The sequence below is a fragment of the Brachyistius frenatus genome, unplaced genomic scaffold, assembly GCF_029030835.1.
Source record: "Brachyistius frenatus isolate BFR_SWC_R1_liver_20210118 unplaced genomic scaffold, ASM2903083v1 Contig_19, whole genome shotgun sequence".
In the NCBI taxonomy this organism is placed as follows: domain Eukaryota; kingdom Metazoa; phylum Chordata; class Actinopteri; family Embiotocidae; genus Brachyistius; species Brachyistius frenatus.
In genome coordinates, this window is record NW_027210618.1 from 2,563,858 (window position 1) to 2,589,157 (window position 25,300).

Below are 25,300 nucleotides of genomic sequence, written 5' to 3' on the forward strand. Positions count from 1 at the left end.
ACCTTCTCACTTTTAAGAGCGATTCATGAGGAAATCGAATGAAATAAAGTATCTGGGTATTAATATAGCCTCCGCTATTGTGAAATATTTCAAATTTAATGGCCCAGTGATTGTAATGATGGTCAGTATAGACTTTTTAATAAATGGTTGCCCCTTCATCCTCCTCCCCTTGGTGCAGAGGTGAATAATACAAATAATTGTGTTACCCAGGATTGTCTCATCCCCCATTTCCTCCGTTTCTACCATGTTGGTTGAAGGAGTTATGCATACTTGTTATTAGACTCATTTGAAACAACAAACATTTAGAGGATGGCTTGGGGTCTCTGACATTTATAATTGTGATGAACATACAATAATATCGACAAGTATTGTCTAGCATACATTTATACTCACTTTCCTGGTTATGAGGCTGGCAGCTGGGTGTGGCTTGAACATGCAATTCTATCAGAATATGAAAATAATTCCCCAGCATTTTTGTGGTATCACAGTTAACCACCTAATGCTTCGGATAATACATTCCCCTGCTCCATCACAAAGACTATCCAAGTATTGATGTGTTTGCTCTACCCGCCTTTCCCATTTGGCAGCAGTCTGTCCCAACGATTTTGATAAGGGGCAGGGTGGCTGTCGGCACCTGGCCAGGAACTGTACCAGAGTGAACCACAGCAAAACCTGTTGAGTCTGACGAAATAACCGATGTTCCCTGTACACAATTATCTTTCAGTATTTATCCTTAACATTCAGACTAACAAGTAAAACCTAAGGTTTTCTGGTTCACTTTCAGGTACAGTAATAAATAAATCCAAACAGAAGGTCTACTTTTTCTCAAGAGTGCTCAACCATTTGGCAGAAATAGTCACTCCAGCAGTAAAAAACCCCATCATTTTAAGATATCTATTTGATTCGCAGTAAAAATTGTGATGAGATGCAAATTCTGACGAAATAGAAAATGTGCCATAGTGATGATAAACAATCTCATGTTGTCATTTGTTCACAGAGCTGAGGCCAATAGTACAATAAGACTTTCATGGGAAGCTCAGAGTTGTATAAAAGACACGATGATTGAGCTCCGAGAGCAAAGTAAGATCAAACAAAATGTGCATTTCCAACTGAGTGCTTTCCAACCACTGTGCTTATTCATCAGAAGCTTTGATCTGCAGAAGCAGAGGGTGAGGTCTGTGTTTGAACTTGGATGCGGACTTGAAGTGACCTGTCGCTCTTGACCGATTTCACACCTACACACATCCATCCGAGGAATTTACAACAACTCTGGCCTGCACTCCCTGACCCTGCCCGCTCAAGAAACAAATCTGAGGGGGGAATGTCGTCGTGCAGATTTGAGACGGCTGGTGAAAAGAGCATGGAGGGAAACAGGCTGCGAAGGGAGAAGGGATGTGCTCTTACACTGGCTCTTTCAATCATTTTTGTGCAAACAGACATTTCCTTGTCCAGCTTGTGTGTTGGCTTACTCTGCTGATTGAGCAAGATATTTCTGTCATTGGCTCACTGCATGCAATCTCTGAGGCACTGACTACCGGGTCATATTGAGACATTAGTTTGATTGCAAATTTCAAATGTGCTCAGGATGAGATCACAATCACTCCAACAGCAAAGAAATAAATTAAAGGTTGCAAGACAACATGACTTTGGCCCGTGAGGAAACTCAGACCCGTGAATGTGCAATCCACACACACACACACACACACACAACACCTTCCACTCACCAACCCACCACTCTTAATCAACGTACAGGGGTGCTGGTCTTGCCCGTGAGAATGGTTCGAGCCTTTGCCTTGTTCATGTTGAAGTTCTTGAGGTAGGCCTCATAAATCTGCCTGGCCAGGGTCTTCTGGTCGGCTAGCTGGGGGTCTTCCACCTCCCTGTCCCCTGTCACCAGCTCCGCCTTTAGTTTTAGCTTCTCTGACTGGGGCATCCTCCCGAACCGGATGGCTGTGGACGGTAGACAGAGAGTCAGATTGACAGTCTAAAACTGAGAAGTTACAGATTAAATTTACAATGTACTCAATATTACAAAAAAATGTAATAAATGTAACACAAAACACAGAGAAAACGACTGTATAGGAGTATAGGGATGACACTGATTGCTCTAAGTAAACCCAGTTCTGGAAACTTGACAAAGGCTGAGTGAAACAACAATATCGGCACAAAATTATTCCATGTATTTAAAAATATAAAATCTACCCAAAACCAAAAAGCTTGCGGACAAGTAGCGATGAAATGTTCAAAAATAGCACTGCAGAAAGCAGTGTGGGCTATTCGTGGTGTGACTGTGCCGCTCTGTTTTCATGGGGCCAAAGCCTTTTTTTTCTGTAAATATGTGGATCTGTGGACAGCATGTAATCTAAACAAGAAACTCGTACATATTATGCTTGTCAAAGAAATGTAAAAGTCTAATTGGCTTCACGCCCGAACATCACACAGTAGACTACATGCCAAGATAAAAACCTAAAACCTAAATTTGATTTCAAATGGTGTGCTGGTTCTGAATGATAAACTACATCAAAGACCATTTTTTTGGACTGTTGTCCACAAAGACGTCAATCAAGTGCTGCAACAAGTACAGTATCTGCCATTTTCTTATTGTCAGTAAATGAGTTAGCTTACAGCTGGACCAAAGTACAGCTTCAGACTTTAATTTCAAAGTCAAATTCTTGTTTTAGAAAGATGATTTTGTTCCTATTGGTTTTATAAAAACATCAACTAGATGTGTTAGCACAGAACAAAACCTGAGCTGGAAACTTGATCTGGACAGTAAATGGACAATACATCTACAGCAAAAAAAAAAGCAATCCAAAAGGTCAGGAAGAACACAGAGCAGTTTACCATAGAAGGTACTTTCAAAGACAATGTCTACTCCAGTTTAATGATGCAGTTTCACCCTGACAGCAACTGCATCCAAAATAACCTCGGAAAGCTCTGAATGCTAAAAAAAAAAAAAAAAAAAAAAGCTCAAATAAAAGAAGGAAATAAGACTGGAAATGGAATCCAAGTCTGTTTAACATAAGAAGGTAAATGGACTTTCCTTTTTATGAATTTCACCAATAAGGACTTGGGCATACACATTACACAGTGAGCATCAGCCGAGTGAAATGTGCTTCAACAATACACAGAAGTTGTTTTTCTACGAGAGTATGCCTGCCCCTCTCGGACGGCCTGATCCCATTTGACTAATGAGATTAGAGTTGAACTGTTTTTAACCCGCCTCACCAGTTTCAATGGGAACAGGCTTGTGCACAAACCCCAACATTAAATGCACATGCATACCTCACTGAGAATACAACATCTAGGTGCACCTACTGCTTGCCTTTTATGAGACCGTAAGAGCATAAAAGAAGATCTGAGGCACCTGCTGATGAAACAAATCCACGCACACTGAGAGGGACTGAGGAGAGATGCGATGCCGAACTAGCAGACAGCATGAGGGCCCATTAGATTACTGCTCACAAAGTAGATGGATCATCTGCAGCCAGCAAAGCTCCACAGCGGACGCCTGGATAGGAGCCAAGTCTAATTAAGAAGTGAGGAAGTGATTGATGTTAAGCTGAGCATACTGTAAGACCGATTCCCAAGAGCCGGTTTGAGGGGGTAATTGTGTGACTCAAGTAGGGAAGGGAGCTAAAGGTGGGTGGGGGGACAGTCTGTCGGTCCGCCCAAGAGATCTTGCTGATGCAAGCATGCTACAGAAAATAAGTATAGCATTGCATTGGAATTTTAACCAATGTAAACTTTAGGGAATTCAAAATAAGACAACTTTGGACTGTCCACTTTAGAATAAAAGTGTCCCAAAAAATGATCACAAATGTTACTAAACTCATCAGTAAATGTAAATTGTTGCTATACTAAACCAGAATTAGTTGTGTATTTATACCTATTTAGTTTTTAGTTTTTGACAGTAACACAGGATTTTATGTTACAAAATACATTAATAAATAAAATCTCATAAAATTAACATAAGCAGTATAGTAAGCTTCATCATTTTAATGAATACATTTCACTTATAACGCAACTAAAGTCTTCACATTCCTAATGATGTTTGAATGAATGTTTAATGCTGAATTTAAAACGCTTCAAACTGCAAAGCTATTTTATGAGGAAATATCCGTCATGATTACATTTAGCTGTGAAATCAATTAGTGGTCGATACTGTACAGTACAGTAACAAACCCCCAGAATTAGCAAGTATCCTTTGACTTCAGAAGATTAGGTTGCATTGGTCTCAAATGTCCTTCCTCCCAGTTTCATTTAGGTCCATGGAACTCAATACAGATATACAGTAAGAGGAAGGGCAGCTCACAGAAATACTACTACTGTCGAGCTTGGAGGCAGTATAATCATCAAAATCTACGCTGTGTCTTCAGGAAGCATTGGGAAGGCTCGCCGGTCAATAACTCAGTGAGACAAAAGAAAGACGCCTGCTGCTGCCTCCACAAGTCCACTACCACCAGGATGGGATATCTGCAAAGTATGCACAATCTATGTGAACCCACGGATTGCATTGAACTTTTTGATCCCTTGAGCAGAAATACACTGACACACACACACACACACACACACACACACACACACACACACACACACACACACACACACACACACACACACACACACACACACACACACACACACACACACACACACACACACACACACGATATAATATGATAGTATCACAATAATATTGTAACTTAAATGAAAAAAAAAAAAAGTCATACCATTACAAGAATGGAGTCACAGAGATAAACAGTTAAATATAGTCAATAGACAAAGTCATAGAGTCCCATTGAAGATTAAAAAAAATTATATTATTCTCTTAACCAATGTATTTTGTCATGCAACCTTTTTAACTGCAAGAGGAATAGAAATTAGTTTTCAGTGTCAAAACAAACCAATAAATGTGCGATTCATGCACAAGTATAATTGGTGATTAATTATCATTACTGACGATTACTTAATCTTGGATTATCTACAAAAATGTGTTCTTCATCTTCAGAGCCACAGGTGCAGGAAACCAGACGATCCGTGCTCTCTAAAGGTGTTTGTGAGTTGAGAATAACTTAATCAGCTGGACAGACTATTAAGTCATGTGAGAGTCGGTCGAGTGGGTTCAGCCAAGAGTTGCAGATTTAACTGGTCTATTTTTGAATAAGGGAAATACAAATAGTCCAAATATTGACATTTTGGAGCAGACATACTGTACAGCTGTAAAATAGCCTAAAGTTAGTGACTTTCCTAAACATGAATGTTAACACCCAAAACACCTAACTGTGATGTTAGGTTGCTTATTTTTGCGCAAGTGTCTGTTCAGCCTTTTTTTTGGCAACGGCACAACTGTGGTACTCTATTAAGTGGTGTGTGTTTGAATGTAACGAGAACCATGGATGTGCGTGCGTGCGTGCGTGCGTGCGTGTGTGTGTGTGTGTGTGTGTGTGTGCGTGCGTGTGTGAGCTGCTGAGGTTGAAGCATTGACCAGACCTGCCGTGCTCCGCGCTCTGTAGGACTCACCGTTGTGGGACATGCCCACCGACAGGCACTTCTGGAAGCGGCAGTATTGGCACTTGTTGCGGTTCTTTTTTTGGATTTTGCAGCGGCGCTCACACTTGTCATACTCCAGCTTCAGACGGATGGTCCGCCGGAAAAAACCCTGAAGGAATAAGGAGGAAGAAAAAAATTACTTACTGCTCTCATGACGCAAACATTTAACTGCTGTAATGAAATTGTTTTCATTTGTATGAAACTATGAAAACTACAGACCAGATCACTCAAAAAGTAAAACCTTCCTTTAAAAGCTTCTGAAAGCTGCAAACCTAAAATCACGGTGTATTGTGAATTACCTTTTAATAAACTGAACTGTTATGCAACCAGTTTTAGAAAAAAAAAAAAAAGAACAATCTGCCAACTCTTTGTTAAGAATAATGTTGTTAGAGAAGCATATATTTGTTAGCTAAGTGACAATGTCAGAGACATCATTTCACCATCAGTTTCTCCTCGCTTACACAACCTTGACAAAAATAGACATTTAACAGATGGACAAAACTACATACTTGTGGTTAGCTGCAGGGTAGAGAAATATCCTGGGGAATTGCCCAATCACACGTTTAGCCATTCTTCATATCACATTTAAGTTTTGTCCAAAAGTTTTACCCAGTGGGTCAGAACACATGCAGACATTCACAAACAGTCTGAAAGACACACAAATGGTCCAACAATACAACACTACACCGGATTGCACAGACATGCAACAACCACGTGAACACGTGTTAAGTAACTCCAACTGACTTTCATCCACTAACCCTTTGAAAAACAGAATTTGACTTTCTCCCAAATGGGCTTCATGCTGACGCTGCTTGTGTCCAGTGTCATAAAGTATCAGTGTACAGTGAACCCTCGCTATAACGCGGTTCACCTTTCACGGTCTCGCTGCTTCACGGATTTGCATCGTGCATTGTGTTCTGCATTCTGATTGGCTAAACAGTCTCTCCGCTTCTTCTCTACCTGTTTGTCAATAACGTTGCGGTTTAATATGTACACGTATGTAAAACAGCTTGCCAAATTAAAAATAATCGATGGTGGCATGTCGGTTTATAAGAATCTTTTTGCCCAGAAGAAAAAAGAGCGACAACAACTACCGATAACTATGTTCTTCTCTCGAAAAACCACACCTGCACCGCCGGCTTTAGAAGAAAGAACCGCTGCAGAGCGGAGTCAGGATGCAGCGGCTCAGTCAGAAGAGCAGTGAAATACACGAGTCACTATTTGTCCGACTGTACTTTGTATTTGTTTTCATAATCATTTTTCATTTCCTCCCGTTCTAATCCAATGACTCGGGTCGCAGTGGGGCGGTGCCGATCTCAGCAATTTGAAGCCTTCAGTTCGTATTGATGATTAAAATTATTATTTTACAGTACAGTAGTTATTTGTAAAAAAAAAACATTTATGCAGTACTTTTATTTGTTAAACAAATGCTTGGGCCTGTAAAAAGGTTTTGTTCTTTGGTTTCAATGTATTATGGAGTATTTCATTGTATAATAATTGTAAAAAAAATAAAGGCTACTACTTCACGGATTTCACCTATCACGGTTTCTATTTGGAACGTAACCCCCGCGATAAACGAGAGTTCACTGTATTGACATAACAGAGGTCATACTCCTCCTCATACTGTTACATGAACAAATACTAATGGGAGGGTGTAAATGCATATGTGTGTGTAATAATTTGATACTAGAATACTTTACAATTACTGACAACTAACTGCTTTAAAGGCCTTAAAACTGAATTTCCCAATCAGCTCACAAGAGGGTCCTGTGGTGCATGAAGAATTGTTGATAGAAAACAGTAACAAAAATTAAAAGTTGTTTCCCCACTCTATGACTTTAAATATATGTAGTCATTAATATTAAATGTACGTGTTAAATTACCAGGTTTTCCAGACGTTTTAAGGGATAACTTCTCTGTTTGTGCCAATAATCTATTCATTTTTTTTATTTTCCATCATTACCACTCACTTTGCACACGTATCAGATTCACCAGTACCCTTAAGCACTGATAGGCCACTTCTCACAGATGTCCCTTTAGATGTAACACTCAACATATTTACCTTGACTTTTGTGATAAGCTGTTTTATAGCTCTATGACTTCACCTTCGCATTAAGCCACACAGCTCTGACTCTGATCTGTGGACCCACCAGGGCTTCTGTGTAGTATAGAACACTTCTATACTGATGCATGTAAGCACAGTCTCACACATACATACTGCACATCCACTACTACATAAACATAATCATTCCAGTATTGCACAGGCGCACACTTCAGTAAGCTGCTACTTTCACTGACTTTATGTATCCCTTCCTGACATTAATATCCATGTCTTAGCTGATACATTTAGTTGAACTCAGTGGGTTCACAGTGCAGAGGTGCAGGAATGTGTCTTCCTTCAGCAGTTCTTTTTCTGCTGTTTTCCCCTTCAGGTAACCAATAGAAAAGAAAAATGTTTACAAGAATGCAGAATACTGACACACCTAAACAGGCTCAAAAAGAAATGCACAAACACCTCAGTTTACCCTATCTTTGTCCTTTGGCACCGCTTAATGAACAGCCGTGGGTTGTTCTTCAACACAACTGGTGAACAATTAACTGAAAGATTATTGAGCGACCATGTGTGAAGGCCGAGCCGGGTTATTCTGATGCTTTTCGGAGTTATCATTATTCACAACACGCACCACCTCTGGATTCGGCCTGGCATCTCGTACTTTCTTCAGCGCTACATTTCAAAACATGATTTACGGTTTTGAAACTGGTTAATGTGTCGTCAAAAGGCGATTCTTGGCTTGTTTGTGCTTCACTGCGGGTGACTTTAAGAGAAGGAGATTGGTGGATATTGACATAACTCCAATGTGAGAGAGAGCTGCAGTAAGTAATACACAATGAAGGGGGAAAAGATAAGGGAGATCAGTTTAAGGCAGCGGCATTGACAGGACCTACTTTCTCTGGCTCTAATTGTGGCATTGGTCTGGTATTGCCTTCGCCTCGCTGCGCCGACTGTTGCTCACAGCTTCAGTTTTCTTCGCTTTGATAACCGTCTGCGAACTGGGCTCACAGCGTTTGCAAAGCTACGCTGAAGGGCGGACCAATCAGCAAGCAGTGTCGGTGGTTAACTGCGTCTGACCCGCCCCGCCTTCACTGTGATTGGATGACTGGTGACAGCGCCGTGCTAATATTTGTCAGACTGTCATTGACCAGTAAAAAAAAAAAAAAAAAAAATCGCTGCACATTAAGTGTTCAGTGGAGAACAAACGCTTGAGCACCTCGTCAAGCTGCCGGGGTTAATTAAAACTTAAAAAACATATATGCTGTACGCTTTGGTGGACACAGGCCGTAGGGTAGTTGCAGCAGTGGCAGAGTGTCGGCCAGTTTCGGCACATGCTGATTGGTTAAAATTACCCGGAGGTCTACCCCAAGTAGAATGGATCAACTGCAAACGATTCTCCCAGGTATTCACGGAGTGAAATTGGGCTCTGGTTCGCACCAGGCTAGTATTCCCCAACATTTAACATAAAGACAGAACCACTTGTTTCACTAAATCATTTTGCGGTATATGTCTATATCTTTGTCTCACCTTGCAGCCCTCGCAGGCGTGGACTCCGTAGTGGTAGCCTGAGGCGCGGTCAGCACACACTCGGCACTCCAGATTGAGTGATGAGGAGGAAGATGAGAACTCCTCCTGGCCCGCTGCCACCCCGTAAACAACCGAGGATGGGCTTGACGCTGGCGTCAGGGCATCTATAAAACACATTCAATTTAAATGTATTGTTGCTTTATTGCCCCCAACGAACGCTTCTACTGCAGACAGCAGCAATTCAATGATAAGGTTTCTTAATGTTAACACATACCATGATAACTTGAATTGAAATGTGAAAAAAACAGGGAATGACCTGTTACTAAAGTTTTACATGTAGAGTAGGAACAAACAAGACTTGTGATGCAGAACCACAGACAGCAGCCACATATAACACTCTGATGCTAGTAGTTCTCCAAAAGCATGCCTACTTTACACAGTGATTGAGCAGGTGTGTAAAGGTAAGAAAGTACACAGGGACTTTGTACTTGTTTCATTCTTCACACATCTAATTGTGTCAGTTTCAGAGTATGAAGCCTTTCTGTGGCTCTCCGTGTTGACAGAACAGCTACAAACTCTGTTCTAACACCTTATATGCCCCTGTCATAATTATCATGTCTAGTGAAGCTCAGAAAATATGTTTGCTTTGGTCTCTTGTGTATTTTATACATGGTAGAGACAATTTCATAGTTTTAGAAAAGCAGAACAATTAATCGTATTTTGTTTCAGCCCACAGTACAAAATAGAAGTTGATCTTGTCACCACAATCAGATGACAAATTTAGTCATCATCTTCAAAAATCTGAAGTAAAAAATAAAATGGCAACTGTGTTTGTTAATGAATACACCTTTACTGTCTCATCTCCCACCGGCAAAGAACTGGTGAAATTCAAGCACAGTTTGACCTCTCTGCGCCATCAAAGACACTGTTTCATCACAGCAACTATTTATTCAGAGATATTAGCATGCCGTCCGCGGTTGTGTTGTTTGTCACAAGCATAACAGTGTTATGTCGTACTGATCTTCCTCATGGATGACATGTCACACGGTTTTCCACAGGTTGCCAACATTTTTTTAAATTCCACCTTGTGTGGTTGGTGGAAGTTGCTTGGTACACAAATAGCACAGACGAAATGGTACAAAACAGTGGCACTAAGTCAAGCCACATGAGTTTAGGCGTGAGACGCCAGAGCTGGGATAAGCAGCATTTGGCAGTGAGCTGTGTTCCTATCTGGTGAAAGTTCACATGTTTCAACTGAGCATGGACAGGAAAAACATGCTGGTGTTGCTTCTGCTCCTGTCTCTCACTGGCTCTGTACCCATAAATCCTCAACACCCTCTCACTGACTTTTCCATGACATCGTCACATGTTTCTGTGATACCTTCTCCACACAATGCCTTCTCTTTTCTCCTCTCCTTCCTGCTCCTACACTCACACCCTCCATTCTTCCATTAAATGTTTTTATCTTTCTGGACCATTCACAGCTTTTTCACTTGTTGCATACTTTTGTCGGAGCATAAATTTGCCTTGGACATCTGTGTCTATTCATGAGGAAACACAACAGCAAAGTAGATGTTTCCTGAGAGGTTGTACATGGTTGCTGAGGAATGTGTGAATTCCTCATTGGATATGGGGCAAAGAGAAGGGCTAGAGGAAGAGGAGGAAGAGAGAGGTGAGACTGGGGAAGATACGGGGCAAATAAGGTGTGGGACAAAAACTTAATCAATGATAAAATACTGAAAGGAATTGGCAGGAAAATGAACCAAGACACTCGGTAAGCCAGAGACAGAAAAACCACCACACTGATCAATGAAAGGGCTGCTGCCCACAGGTACGAAAAAAGTGGGTCAGTCAGACAATCTAAAGACAGGGCTGTCAAGGGATTGTAGCACAGCCTTGTTGTAGGAGGTTAGGCAGGAGGTTAAATAAGCCAAAGCATATGTCCCCTCTAAACATTCAGGTAGAGCAAATTAGAGATCAGGGGCTAAACTGAGCATCCCTACTCTGACAACAGCAGCAATGGCAGGTGGATTACACTGAGCTGCTGGGCAAACTTAGTAACTGTGAAATGAGAGTGTGGAAGCAAACACCTATTGTCATCTGCTTCGATTATTAATACCCTAAAGAGACATGTGACGTGTTTTTGTTGTTGTTTTTTTTTTACCTAGGATAGTAGAACCTTCAGAGCAATTGCTGGACGACTGGTATTCGGGGACATCAAAGGAGCTGAGGGCATCGTCGTCGATAGACTGAGAGATGTCCTGGAGCTCCTCCATGCCGCCCAGGAAATCATCATCAGCACACAGGGGCCTGTCCAGCACCGAGTCCTCCAGGGGAGAAGGGGGATGGTAGTGGCTCTCCATGTCGACCATTGTGGTGGAGGAGCGGGCTGGCGTCACTCTCACTCATCAGACTGGAGATGCAGGAATACAGGGAGGGTGGGAGTGTGTGTGTGTGTGTGGGGGGGGGGGAGGTCAAATAGGTGATATGGAAACACAGACAGGAAGACAGAGGAGGACAAGATCATGTCTGTCTAAACTTCTGGAGACTAAAAGTCTGCATCCGTGTTAACATGAGACTGTATCAACATGCATTATGCAACATGTTCACAATAACAATGCTAGCATACTGATGTTCAACAGATATAATGTTCACCATGTTCATAATCTTATGTCAGCATGCGGGCATTGCTAATTACATTTCCCTGATGATGGCACTGTCTGTGGATTACGAAAGTTATCATAATTCATGTTGAGGAGGAGATGAATGTCAGTACAAAATGTCATGTCAATCCATCCAATAGTTGCTGAGACATGTCATCACAACCACAAACGTTAACCTTATTGTGGCACAAAAGGAAAAGTGAATTGATCCATCAGCCATGAAAGTCCTTTTTTGCCAGTCTATCAAGAACATGCTCAGAGATCAAACTAGATTTTGACTTGCTGATGGCACAAAATAAAATCCCCCCCAAAAAACCAGGGGATCACCAAAGTTCTCCATCCTCTGGGTACAATAAATGTATATACAAGATTTTATGGCAAGCCGCCCAATAGTTGTTGAGATATTTCAGTCTTGTTAGTGACAGACTAACAGAGGAGAAACTGATACAATTATTATCAGCATCAACGTCACAGAGTAATACTCCATTATCTTTCAGTGCACATGATGCATTAGAGCACTGGCTAATACATGTTGGCCTAATGAGTAGGGCTGATGCAATGTTTGGCTATGCACACCAACAGGTGATGCACGTGGGTCAGCAGGCCATGAAGGAATGAAGGGACATGGGGTATCTTATGACACAACACAGGCCCCTCCACTCCTCTTAGCTGTTTACTCCAAATACAGTAATCTTATCCGCACAACCTCAGTGCTGCAGAAAGAGAAAGACGGAGGACAGAGAGAGGCACAGACATATGGAGGGATGAATGTAGGACACGGGGCTGTGCTAAGGCTCTGCTGCGATAGGAAAGCTGGGTCTGGCAGCAGGAAACACGACCGGCCGGCATGTACAGTAGATAGATGAGATTTTGCTGAATTGCATAGTGGGAACTCGGAGGAGTTATGAGGTGCGCATGGAAATACCCCACACCTCAAAACATTATCACCTTTAAGTTTAACCTCAACTTTCTCTGTACGTTGCAGTGCAAGTTATTTGAGAAGAGACAGAGAGAGAGACAAAAGTTCAAAGTGCTCGAAAAGTTCTTGCCCTCTCTGCTCGAAACGAATGGTATGAAACAGCTACTGATCATATTTGCATCGTTTTGCCTCGTGTGCAAATGGAAATAAAATAGATTACGTAACAGTGATTCGACATGTTATGTTACTGTTAGTAATACTAAAAATAATCTCCCTTTTAATGGCATTTTGACCTTTCGATTAGTAGGAATAGAATGGAAGAAACCCAAGAAGGTCCCTACAAGTTGAGATCGACTACACAGCAAGTAAATTTAACAGCTCAGGGAGTGTGATATTTATTGTCCATGATCATATCTTAATTGTTGTACTAAGCTCGCAAGCTGACATTAAAGGACCTATACCTCAACCAATCAAAAGCACATTTCAAAAGTCCATGCATGTGTCATGTAGCATAGTGGGCCAGACTAGAGCACATGAGTATTGAGAGTGCATGCAATGTGCTATTATAGACATACAAAGTCAACCCAAAGTTAAGCTAGTGTAGCTGCCTAATAAGGCATGACCGAAGTTAAAAATGAGTGAACAAACAGCACCAGGAGACAAAATACAGACAACACCAGACTTTCAATCTACGCTGTTGGGTTTAATTGTGAGATATGGATCATCTTCACTGACCAAGAGGTAATTTGGGTTTGAAATGGCAATTTGCAAACTGTTGGTAATCGGTTGCTATTTAAGACAGCTAACTCTTTTCACTATCTGCAAATGAAGCACCACACAGAATATGAAGTATATGAAAACCTTCAGGATCCAGCTGTCCACATTGTACCATATCGGACCATACCGGGTGAATTTGGCACAGAAAAAAACAATCAGCAAACCTGAGCAAAATCATTCTGCTAAAAAGTACCTGACAACAAGAAAAGCAACAGATGGTAAGACATAACAAATGCTGTCACCACTTACATCACTAAAGACATGGTACCAATAAATATCCTATGAAGTACAACATAAGACCTGTACAAACACATTCTTAAAGGAGGCAAAATATCGACAAAAATCACAGAAAAGGTTGAGATGTCATCATGACAGCATTTAGAAAGAGCAGTGTTTTTAGTGAGACCATTAAGTGAAACTGCTATGTAATTTTTCAGGTTTAACACAAGATCAAGACCCTGAGACAAAAATCGCAACGCAATGAAATAAATGTTATCATCAGCAATCAAATTCCAGACAGACTAAACCGTTTCTGACAGTAAAGACCCTGTAGATACCCACTTTGTAAAAAGACTAAATGAAAAGAGGCCTGACATGTCAGCAGGCAGCTTTACTGAGCTACAATATACTTGTAATTCTGAATGGAGGCAGTGTTAGCTCTGCTAGCACAAAGTAAACCTCTTTAGCATTCAGCCTCTAGCTCCTGACCTGCAGGTCTTCCTTTAGAGGACATCCTGTTTCGTACACTCGCTTCTCTCAGCACTATCTCATTATAATAATGCTTCCAGGGGAAAATAAAGAAGCTTCTTGCTACAGTTTGACTAATGTGCATACTCTCTGTTTACATAAAACTCCATTAACCTGCACATGTATTGTAATGGTAAGATGGAAGGAATTTGTGGCTGTAAAGGTCCGTTAAAACTTCTTAACCAGTCCAGATATGGATCAATCTAAAGTGGACTGAATGATAAGGTTTTGTGTCAACACAGAGTGCATGCATGACTTTGTATTTAAATAACATACACAACACAAGTCCTTGGCTGAACTCACGACCTCCCGACCAGCAGCTATGAAGTGATGCTCCAAGCTACCCTCGTGTTGCCAACAACATACATGAGACTGTAAACACACAGCCGATTATCTGCAGACTGCAGAGCCGTAGAGGATTGAGACAGAGAAAGACAGAGAGAGACGGGGCGGGGGGGGAGAATGTCAGTTAAGCTACATTACAGGGTCGTTATAGGCAATGAGACAGAGTGAGCAAGTGAGGCAGGGAGAAAAGAAAACAGCCGTTCCTATGGTAACAGCAAGCCTTTGTCACATAGGTCAAGACCTCTCTTGTGTGCGCTCAACCAAGCCTGCTGAGGGCACCGTGCATGCAGAGTGGAAGATGAGCAAGGTCATTCGTGTTTGTGTGCACCAGGGATGGAGTTAGGGCCCAAAAGAGGACTAGGGGTGTTATACTGAAAAAAAAAAGACTGCCAACCACCAGGGTTGCCATGACAATGCCATGGCAATGCCAACACACAAATCACGCTTTAAAATCAGCAGCGGAGGGCGGGCAGCATGCATGTGAGGATGACAACAACTTAATATCACTGAGAATTCAAGCTCAGATTAAAATCAATAAATCCCATTAAGGTTTGTTGCAAAAATAGGTTCAATGTTTATTAGTACTCTCTACTGGCGACCACATGGCTGGATGTGCGAGTGTAGCGTAAATAATCCATACAGTCTGATGGATTTCAGCGTGGTCACCCAGCCCCCACATTACGCTCACCCAATGCAGTCAAGACCCACGTCAAACAAACAGGCCGTGAAGCAGCCTGTATGAGCTCAGGCTGAAGCAGATAAACATGCTCTGAACGTGGCCCAGGCCTGCAGACAGCTTCCTGCACAGGACATAAAACAGCATGAGGCTAGTTAAAGCCAACTGAGATCTTCAACAAAATGAACTACAAATCACCTGCACTGTTGAGTTTAAAGCCTCAGTAGTTACATCCATCACTCAAGGAACTCATGTTATCTGGTCCTGTGACATATACCGTATACTGTACACACACACACACACATAGGTTTTTCTGGTACAGTCATGCAGCCTCAGTGACCAACTATTGTCTCTGAGACATCGAAGACATCTGAAGCTCAAAGCTTTCCAAATCCAATAAGAAGGAGGACAATTAACAAAGAGTGTGATGACAAGAAATCACAGATAAAGCTGGGAGCAGGCCCAGATATGAAAGGTGTGTATGGGCTTGTCTAACCAAGGAGTGGAAAGACAAACATTACGAACAACACTGTGGTACCGCCAAGTTCAGGAGAACGTAGCTAGGTGACGAAAAGACAATGGAAGAAAAATAAATTGCTCACATACTTTTGTTTCCCTTGCATTTGAGAAAAATCAGCATTGCTACCAATATATAGTCATTAATTAAAGGTTGTAGAATATTCAAATCCAATGATAACAAAACCCTGTTACCCTACCTTCCTGATCCAAAACCTTGAAGTCTTCCATGCAACTTTGGTGGCTGACAGTGTGACATCCAGCTTTCTACTAGTTTGTATGATCATTCAGTGTGTGCATGTGTACATATGTGTTTGAGAGAGAGAGCATGGACTGCAGGTTAATATTTAATCATCCATCTTGTGGCCCGAGTGCTGGCTGTAAAAAGAAGGTCAGCGGGGGACACAACAGTGGTCATAGAGAAGGAACATGGGCTGATAGGGCCGACTCGCCAGCCCATCCATTTGTTTAAAGAGTTCACTGCTTGATCTCATCACAGACCGTGCCTGCAGTGTAAACACTCGAGTGAACCCTTATCAATCGGGGCTGATATGCTCTGTGGCGCCCTCTTATCGTTATGGAGATTGACCAAAGTGCAGACTGTGGAAGAGATTGACATTGGACTTTAGCTGTGGTCTGTGATAGATGATCCGTATGAAAGTCAACAAATCATCCAGTTATTTGGTCACCATCAAGGTCACTGACAGTTAAATCTACAGTACAAAGCAAATTGTGGCAGCTATTTTTAGACGTGAAGCTCCATACTGGTGTCTTTGCAAGTTTCATTGACTGCAATTAGACTGTACAATAACTCACCTCTGGCAAAATCCATCACATAACAATAACACTGTTGACTGTGTTTCTTGGTTGTTTGTATATAATATATATATAGATATATACTGTACTGTATATACTGTGCATTTTATATTTTATATTTTTTACTGCTATTTTACTGCTATTTTATTGCTTTTCTATTATTCTATTATTATCTTATTGCTTCTGTATGCTGCTGTAGCGAAAAAATGTCCCCTCGGGGATTAATAAAGTAACTACCTAACCTAACCTAACCTTTAGGAGCTTAACTTTGAAACATGTCCGGTATCTTTTATAATTTTATTTATTGATTTTTCACTCTAATTTCTCCATCGGTGTCCTTTGATTTTTGCACAATATAAAAATCAATTAGAAGACTCTTAAGTCTTGCTTGAGTTGAGTATTCTATCACTAGGTACCTTATCATTTTTTACATTATAATTTTTTGGCAACACAACAGTATATTAATGTGGTGTGGTACTGGAGATTAAGAGCAGATCTCATAAACTGAAGTTCAAAAATATATCCAAACTGTATATAATCTGTAGTATCGGGGCTACATTATGCAAAATTAGTGGTACGTTATTTAATATTTTGGTCAGATGTGTTTACTGCCACATACATGAAAATGTTTCTCCTGATTTCCTAAATAAACAGGTCTTTCTATTTGTTGTTTCAAGTGTAACTCAATATGAGCTTTGGCTGTCAGTATATTCAGCATCCACTGCTGCACTGTGTTGAGAAATAAAACATTAAGTTACATAAACCCCAGTGGACTTTGACCTCTGCATTGAGAGCGTGTTCTGTGTCATAATAAAAGCGTTCGTACAAGCTCAACGACAGAGAGAGAAGAGCCCATTCAATCTGACCGGCCAGGAGACGCAATGTAACAGTGTCTCACGTTACCTCAAAGGTCTATGTGACCTGACCCTTCACGCGGGCTGTTTATGGCGCACCGTTACGTGCTGGAAAGTGTTCCTGCATGAACGCATGTGTGTGTGTCATGGCGTCAAAACAAGTGCATGAAAGACATATACTGACATCCTCCATATGAAGAATAACATTTAGAAGTGGAAGCAATCATTACCTGTGGTTGTCAGTTTGGGGGAAAACAGTTGCAGCAACACAGACAATGACAAAAAATACAACTCAAGCAGATTGATGTGTGCTGAGGTCATCTGACAGTGCCTCTGTCCTCTTAACGTTTTAGTATCTTTAATATTTTAGCTCAGGTTCGGTTTGTAAAAATAACACTTTTAAAGTATCTGTAACTGAACCAGCTCTTGTTGTCTCTACGTTTTGTTTCTCACAAGGGAGGAGGTATTTTTAGGTTCACTTTATGATACATTAAGCAGTTTATACCATAAGTATTACGTCAATGTTAGCGTTCAATAACCTCGAAAACACTAAAAGGAATGCTGAAGCACTGAGAAATGAATCAATGGAGCAGCTGTGTGTGTGTTAAATGTATCAACAGCTGGACCAACGGCAGGCTCGACCTCCACTGTTCCCAGCTGTTATAATTGCTAATGGCTGACAACACTCTCCACCTCAGTTCTGTGCCAAGTGCTGGCTCCTGGCTGCCACTTCTGTACTCATTTCCAAATCAGTCACAAGGGTCCAGCAAACCATCATTACAAAACCTCCCTGCAGCGCATCCAAACTATAAATTTCAGAGTGAGGAAATGGCTGCGATCTATTCCAGCTGCTTTTATCAGTGGACAGATGTCGGGCTGGGGTAACAAGCCAGCAATAATTGTGTCTATTAAAACAGGCTGACAACACCACATGGTGCTATATTAAGTCACCTGTATTATCTGTATGAGTGACCTTAACTTGATTATGATCTATGAGGTTGTTCTGGATTTATAGCACTCATGAAAGATCCTTTTCAGGCATGTTCGAGGTTATATCGAAATAATGATGATTCAAACGATCATTTGCATCTGATATGTTATATTCACAGAAAAATACACGCAACAGGTTAGAAATTCTTTCATTTCAAAAGTTTATCCATTGGATACAAGATGTTGGAGGAAGACAGGTTGTGGTGGTCATGTCTGGCAGGTATGATATTGTGGCTTTGAGCAAAGTTAATGTTGCAGAAGTTTGTAGGCACAAGTCATACTAGGTTAGATGTAAAACAGGTAGAGCAGGGTTGATGGGTGTGTGTATTGAGGGGAGTAGTTCTGGGACACATTGACGGCTGTTGAGTCGTACCGAGGTGTAGCGGGCCTAACTTGACGAAACACCGGTGAGATACTGCGAGATACTGCACACTCTTACCGTGTTGCCAAGGCTTTGTTATAGGTGATTTCTCCTTTGGTGTAGTTTGTGAGATGTTTGGCAGATATTTGGTCAGTTGACCCTTGCGGTGTTATTCTGCTTTAATTTGGCACTTTGTGTATTGTAATACTGTTATCTCTACAAGACCTTTGTGATTGCATGTACAATGCCGGCTTCAGGTTTCCTCATCACACTATAGGTTTCCTATTGAACCATGAATAGTTGTGATGTCACTGCTACACTTCTTTTTAGCTGAGCCCAAAGAAATATTTCCCTTTTGGCAGATTACTTTGAAAAAGGTTAATACGTGCACTAAATGCAGGGTTTGCCTTGCAAACAGTGCACATCATCTGCAAAGTGAATCTCAAACATATAAGAAAACTAATATTTACCATGATACATTTTTCAGTTTCACTAAGCTTTTTTACACTCATGTGCTTAGATACAGTAACTATGCATGACAACGGAACTATTATGTACAAAACTGTTAAAAGCTTGCTATATCAGCATTTTCCACAGAACTCATCGGCAGCGCTCAATAAATAATCAAAAACATCTATCCAGGTTTTATTGGGTCACTTCAAATCATTTGGTTTGTCACAGTTTTAACTTTTTGTGTTTTTTTCTCTTCTTTTAAATTTACTGACACATCTATGAATTAATCAACAATGCAAATAATCACAAGTTGCTTCTACACTAGAATAGGCCATGACCAAAGTTCGCTGAAGAATTTTCCAAAATTGTTTTAAAGGTACCCTGTGGGCTTTTCTGGTAAACAAACAAAAGTTTTATTTACATCACAGTATTAGCAACCGAAAAGTGTTGTGTATATGCTCAAGGTATAACAAACGGGATTAAAAAGTGGTTTCTCCCTCATTAAACACTTACAAAATTAGAATCCTACGTTGTTTCCATCTATTTGTATTGGCAAGCTGTTTTCTTCCTCCCTGTCTTTACAGGTGCATTGCTGCCCTTCTTGATGCATTACCATCAGTGGAGTAGCGTGACATCACTGATCTCAGTGTGCATGCGCATGAGACAAAACAGGGATCCACTTAGAAAAACTTCTCCATAGGGCTGTCAGACTTCCCGAAATCCACACAGTACCGTTAAAGGAGAACATGAGCTCCCTGCAGTTTTCTATTAAAAAAACTAAAAAAAAACTGATTTTAACATACATCATTTAATACTTTTGTTTTCAGTCTGATGGAAGGTCATCCCTGTTGGCCAACTGAAAAGGCCATTTGGAAATTCCATTTAGGGAATACTAACCAGGTGACATGATTACAGGTACACTTTATTCATCGGCACACAGTAGTTTGTCTACATGTGCGATGCTGACTTTCACTGTGCTCACAATGTCTTACAAGGACACTCAGAATAGCAGATAACCCTGCAGACCCGTTATAAGGGCAATATAAGGTCATTTCAGTTTGAATGTCACAGTGTATTTATGTGCACATACTAGAGCAAAGTTAGCATGACACTTGGAGCCACAAAAGTCACATTAATGGCAAATACTGCAGGTTGAAATAAACTGGAATTCTCTTTTAAGAGAGTTTTTGCCTTTCTGGAAAATAATAGAGTAGTAATCACAGAGATGAGGAAAATGTGAAACTGGGAGCACTTCTCTCCTCTCAGACAGCTGTGTGGATCTTATTTCATTTTCCAGCATGACACTGGAGTCCTGAGTTCCCCCCCTTTCTGGCTGCCAAAACCAGCCTACGTGTTTGTGGGGAGGCATGCAACACACGGGCCCGGTGACAGAACAACACCAATTTGCTACTGTAGTAGGATCAGTGCACGACAAAAGACCAAGATGTTCTTTTGGCCTCATGAATTCAGCAAGTACATATGAGCTGTTAATAATGAATCCTTAAAGAGATGTTTGGAGTCAAAGGACAAATTCCTACTTAATGAAATATAAACAACACTTGTAAGCATGTAAGCCACACAGCTGACATGCAGTAAGATGGTTATTTGTTTCTAATTAAGCTCCAAAGGGTCAAAATAATTCATTTAACTCACCCTGACAGAAATAGCAACTTTGATCCAAAACAATCTTTCCCCTACCTGCCTCAAACGTTGGTCATCTGTCATGACCCCATGAGCGCAATTCAATTTCCATACAAGTGTCAGAGACTTGAAATACACTAAAACATGCAAAGCTGACATCAGATAAGCACATTCTTTTTTTTTTTTTACTACAAAATCAAAGTAAAAAGAGGTCAAAACTGAAGTTTCTGTCGGAGCTGATGAGTGAAGATAAAAGAGAGCAGGCTTTGTGAGGAATATAATTACAACATGAGAGTAGATAAGGCATGGGATAGATCATTGATAAGGATTTCTACATGCCTTCATCTCACGTGGACAATGATCAGACCCCGCTGAAAGGCAGAAAGAGCAAATCTTCCAACAATGAGCTTGTCTTCCACAAACAGGATGTTGAAAAGATGTGACGCTCACATACTGTAAGCAGAAAGACATTTGCTCGGGAAACCAGTCAAATCCTCCAGTCAAGAACCCTCTTGGTTTAACATACAAATTCAGCTTACATACAGCATCCCTCCCCGATCATTAGCGCAGACAATCTCCTGTCCAGAGCTGCTTACTGTAAGTCTGGCTGTAGGCCCCCAATCCTATTCAACCCTGAAGGACTTTACCATAAGGAAGGCTCAGGGGGAATAGACCGGGCTCAGATGAAGGGCAAAACTGGCTGGTAAAGGACACAGGTTGCAAAACAAACACACCTTAGAAGTGACCACAAGCAGCCAGAGTGTGTTGTGCTAAGACCTCATTTAGACTGAAAATAGGCAATGAGTGAAAAACGCTGCATTGGAGTGAATGTGTTCGTACAGATATCGACAGGAAAGTGAAATCTGACCCAGAAAGTCCCGTTTATATCACACAACCATGAGTGTAAGGGCTTATCAGACACTTAAACACTAGCCGTGTGTCTATAATGTGAGGAAGGATTTTACAACTTTGGAAAGTTATCACAGTCACGATCATGTTATTCTCCATCTTGATAGCTGTAAGGTAACCAATAGATTACCTTACCTCTATAATAAAGTAGTGAATACATATGTGTTTGATTTTATGGCATTGTTGAGGCAAGATCAAGGTTTTTACCAAAGCCTTTGAAGCAGCCCCGTAGATCCAATTCAGTGGCAACAATCAGTGATACAGAAGGTCAGAATTCCTTGGTTCACTCTGTTGACAGAGGTTTCACTCTTTGTGTGTGTCCATTTCTGTCTATTTCCAGAGTGCCCCAGAACATCCTTCATGTAATACACCTTTTACTAGAAGCTTGTGATCGCTCTTCCAGGTGAGAAGAGGTTTGAGAAGCTTCTGGAAACACCTGTCCTTACAGTTCAAGTGTGTCTTGAATCAAATTGTATTGCAAACTAAACAAATCCTGCTGTTAGGATTTAAGACAGTAACTTGCACTGCTGTTCCACCCTCTGTGATGCAGGGACTTGAAAAGTAGGTCACTGGAACAATGTTGCTGCTAAACATACCTACAATACATCTCTTTACAGGCCAGCTGCAAGAGACAGTTGATAAACTCTTGATACTGTTCAGCCTGGAAGAGAACCTGAAAGTCCTGTTTGAGGAGCTGAGTTGAAAAAAAACTCTGCCTCTGTCTGTCTGTGTTCTTGTCTCCATCTCTCCACGCCGATTACAGGTCTCAGGTTCCTGGAGATAAAACTGTCAAGAGCGTGGCAGCTCTGCTGGACAGGAACTAACAACAGAAAAAAAAAAAAAAAAAAAATGGCAGGACAGGTTCCCCAAGGCAGAAGCACAAATGGTTGTCTGAGCAGGGGCACAGTTCAGCCAGTTTGCTTCTATATGTTTTTCATTCACTGTGCATTAGAGATAAGGCAAACACATCCTGTCCATTTCATTACGATAGTGAAGATGAATTACAAGCAGCAGCAGCAAATCTGAGGGACACAAAATCTACACGCCAGTGTAAAACAGAGGCAGAACTTAACTACAGGAAAGGGTTTTAAAGCTACATTTTTTTTTTTTTTTTAAATACTGGCTCTGATGCAGTAACACCACCCACTTGGTATCTACCCATAAATTAAAAAGGTATTTGCATTTACTATTTGATCAGGGTTTGGTTTGCACATTTCAATATTATCTTTTGAAAAATGCTTTAGCCCATGACATGATTTATTCTTCTTTGGCAATTGTAAATAGATTTTAAACCTGCTCACCAGAAAAATTTGCTGTGTAAAAATTGTTCCCGAGTGAAGACCTTTGGTCCCAAGGTGAATGTCACAGCAATGTAGAGAAATAGAGAGGGACTTATGTAGAATCCTGGCGCACAGAGGACTGAGTTATTTCTCAATGCAAATAGAAGTGGACCAAAGAATGGAGCATCAGTCTTCAGATCATCTTCAGAGTCTCACTGTCAAGAGCTGGAACTTCACAGAATTTTCCAATTTTAATTTGATCTAAAAAATGAACTCTCATCAAAATGTGTGCATTTAAAACATAAACAAACCTTCAGCCATCACACATCAGTACGGAGTCACTGTGGTATGTCAGACCTATTGCCTTCTTACAAAGTAATGCAACAACACAAAAATAAAACATAATTCAAGCAAAGTATGAGGTTGATTTTTGGTTTGTGGACAAGAATAAACAGCTAAAAAGGGCCATATATGCTTTAACTCTGGAAACATATGTATTCCAACTAAAGGTATTTCAGTCTATAACAACTAGCGGTGGACAGTTAGAGTAAACAAATAAGACATAGGAGCTGCTTTCATTTTCTCGGGGAGAAGGAGACAGGTACTGCAGGACTTTGGTCAAATTTGACTTTCACAGATTAGTAGTGTTATTAAGAAGTAAACACAGCAAGATGGTGAGCTTTTTCATCTGAAACCAAATCATTAGTTGAGCTGCAGAATGCAACACAAAAACTAAAATATAACACTGTGGCCAAGCTATATAAAACACACTTATGTTTGCTTTGAATTTGTCTCGTGGTTCTCTGAAAGTTTTGCATGTTCACACACAAGGAGAGAAGGAGTCACCGGAGAGAGAACTGCCTCGGGTACTTCAGGAGTTACACAGCACCTGCACCTACTTATTAACTACTCCTTCACCTATTCATCCCTCCATCACTTCAGCACTTTATAGAAAAGGATTTGGGCCTCTGCTGGTTCAAGTCCGGTCGGGACCCTTTTGCATGTCATCACCCCCATTTCTGCCTCCTCTCACTTCCTGCCATGTAATAAGTGGAACAATTCCCAAAAATACACGAAAAAGATCAAGAAATATAGGATTTCTATTAAGAATCGCAAACTCCACCTCTAACATGAAGCTATTTGAAGCACTTTGGAAACAATCTCTACATTCAAAAGGTCATGTGCAGGTGCTGTGCAGCTGTTTCTGGCCACCAGAGCACCATGTCCCCTGTGCACCTGACTGAAGCAGCACATGCATATTTTTGACGCTTACTGTGCTTAATTGATCACACTGCATTGACCTTTTATCACCTTTCGCACTGCCACAGGTGCATTAAACATGCTGAATTCACGATGAACAGCACTAATATTTAACCACAGCTCCTTCACAGTTACTATTAGAGTAATAAGGTTCACAAACAAGGCAGTAAATAGCCTTTGTTTTGAGTGCATGGCTCTGATGAATAGCTTACATCAAAGGGAGATGATATTGATGGGCAAGCGCCAATCTGACTGCGCAGGCGTGCAGACTGAAAATAGATTAGCCACTCACCATACAATAACAATACTTCTATAAACCTGCAAGAAAAGAATAATGTGCCCCAGATGCTTGCAGACAATAAACCTGCGCATGACAAAACTGTAAAACTGGAGGACTGTTTGGAGGCTGCAAATATGTCTGTGTACTGTGCATTCCCTCACACGTACAGGCTCAGCTGCTGCAAGAGGGTGCACTTCTTGGATAAAAGGCCAAATGAAGACATCTACCTTACTTACAGTAGACAGCGCGATCCGAAGCCGCCATATCCTCGGAGATCTCGCTGGGCTGGGAGAAGAGGTCGGTGCAAGAGCGAGAGAGGAGCGAGGAGAGATGAAATAGTCCCCAACGCCACACCGCGCTTGTTTGTTTCCCCACAGCGCTGCCGCTGTCAAAAATCCCCCACCACGTCCATACAAAGCAGAGCCGTAGTGCTCCCACCCGCAGGAAGTGACCTCATGACTGACAGCTGGCCGAGAGAAAGCGCACCCCCCCCCCCTCTCTGTCTCTCTACCCCCCCGACACACCTATAGTTTCAGCGAATGGAAAGAGTGCAGCAGTTTCCCTTGCGGAGGACGCCCCCTAACCATTGTGAGAGCAAGACGGACCGGAAAAGCTTCTTAAACTTAAACGTGCACCGTTGCACCGCAAAAGCCAACACTACAGAATACAGAGATTTTACA

At 41.3% G+C, this 25,300-nt stretch overlaps 1 protein-coding gene across 1 annotated transcript in view; it reads right to left on the bottom strand.

Moving 5' to 3' along the window:
• The window catches only part of pparab (peroxisome proliferator-activated receptor alpha b), a 28,897-nt gene extending 3,872 nt beyond the window's left edge, over positions 1 to 25,025 (bottom strand). Inside the window, exons 1-5 of the mRNA XM_069695320.1 lie at positions 24,857 to 25,025; positions 11,298 to 11,546; positions 9,134 to 9,297; positions 5,524 to 5,662; positions 1,751 to 1,950 (exon numbers count right to left, since the gene is read on the bottom strand). Of these exons, the coding sequence (XP_069551421.1) occupies positions 1,751 to 1,950; positions 5,524 to 5,662; positions 9,134 to 9,297; positions 11,298 to 11,505 (711 nt within the window). The 5' untranslated portion in view covers positions 11,506 to 11,546; positions 24,857 to 25,025. The remainder of the gene's footprint in view (positions 1 to 1,750; positions 1,951 to 5,523; positions 5,663 to 9,133; positions 9,298 to 11,297; positions 11,547 to 24,856) is intronic.
• Between the last annotated feature and the right edge of the window lie 275 nt (positions 25,026 to 25,300).